At 39.5% G+C, this 309-nt stretch overlaps 1 protein-coding gene across 1 annotated transcript in view; it reads left to right on the forward strand.

Moving 5' to 3' along the window:
* The window catches only part of MYH9 (myosin heavy chain 9), a 62,221-nt gene that overhangs the window by 38,541 nt on the left and 23,371 nt on the right, over positions 1–309 (forward strand). The window contains exon 16 of the mRNA XM_018564705.1: positions 119–307. Within this exon, the coding sequence (XP_018420207.1) occupies positions 119–307 (189 nt within the window). The remainder of the gene's footprint in view (positions 1–118; positions 308–309) is intronic.

Here is a 309-nt window from a genome sequence, read left to right on the forward strand (position 1 = left end):
AAGAGATCTGGCTTTTTATTTTTATTTTCCAAAAATACTTATTGGGTTGCCCAATAAAACATGTAGCCAATATTTAGACCTGTATTAAAAAGTGCTCATGTGCTTGTTTGAACTCTAGTGGATCGCATTGTTGGTTTGGATCAAGTTGCTGGCATGGGTGATACAGCTTTGCCTGGTGCATTCAAGACTAGAAAAGGAATGTTCCGCACTGTGGGTCAGTTGTATAAGGAGCAACTTTCTAAACTTATGGCCACACTGAGAAACACGAACCCGAACTTTGTGCGCTGCATTATTCCCAATCATGTAAAA

Source organism: Nanorana parkeri, unplaced genomic scaffold (assembly GCF_000935625.1).
Source record: "Nanorana parkeri isolate BGI_ZX_2015 unplaced genomic scaffold, ASM93562v1 scaffold774, whole genome shotgun sequence".
Classification (NCBI taxonomy): domain Eukaryota; kingdom Metazoa; phylum Chordata; class Amphibia; order Anura; family Dicroglossidae; genus Nanorana; species Nanorana parkeri.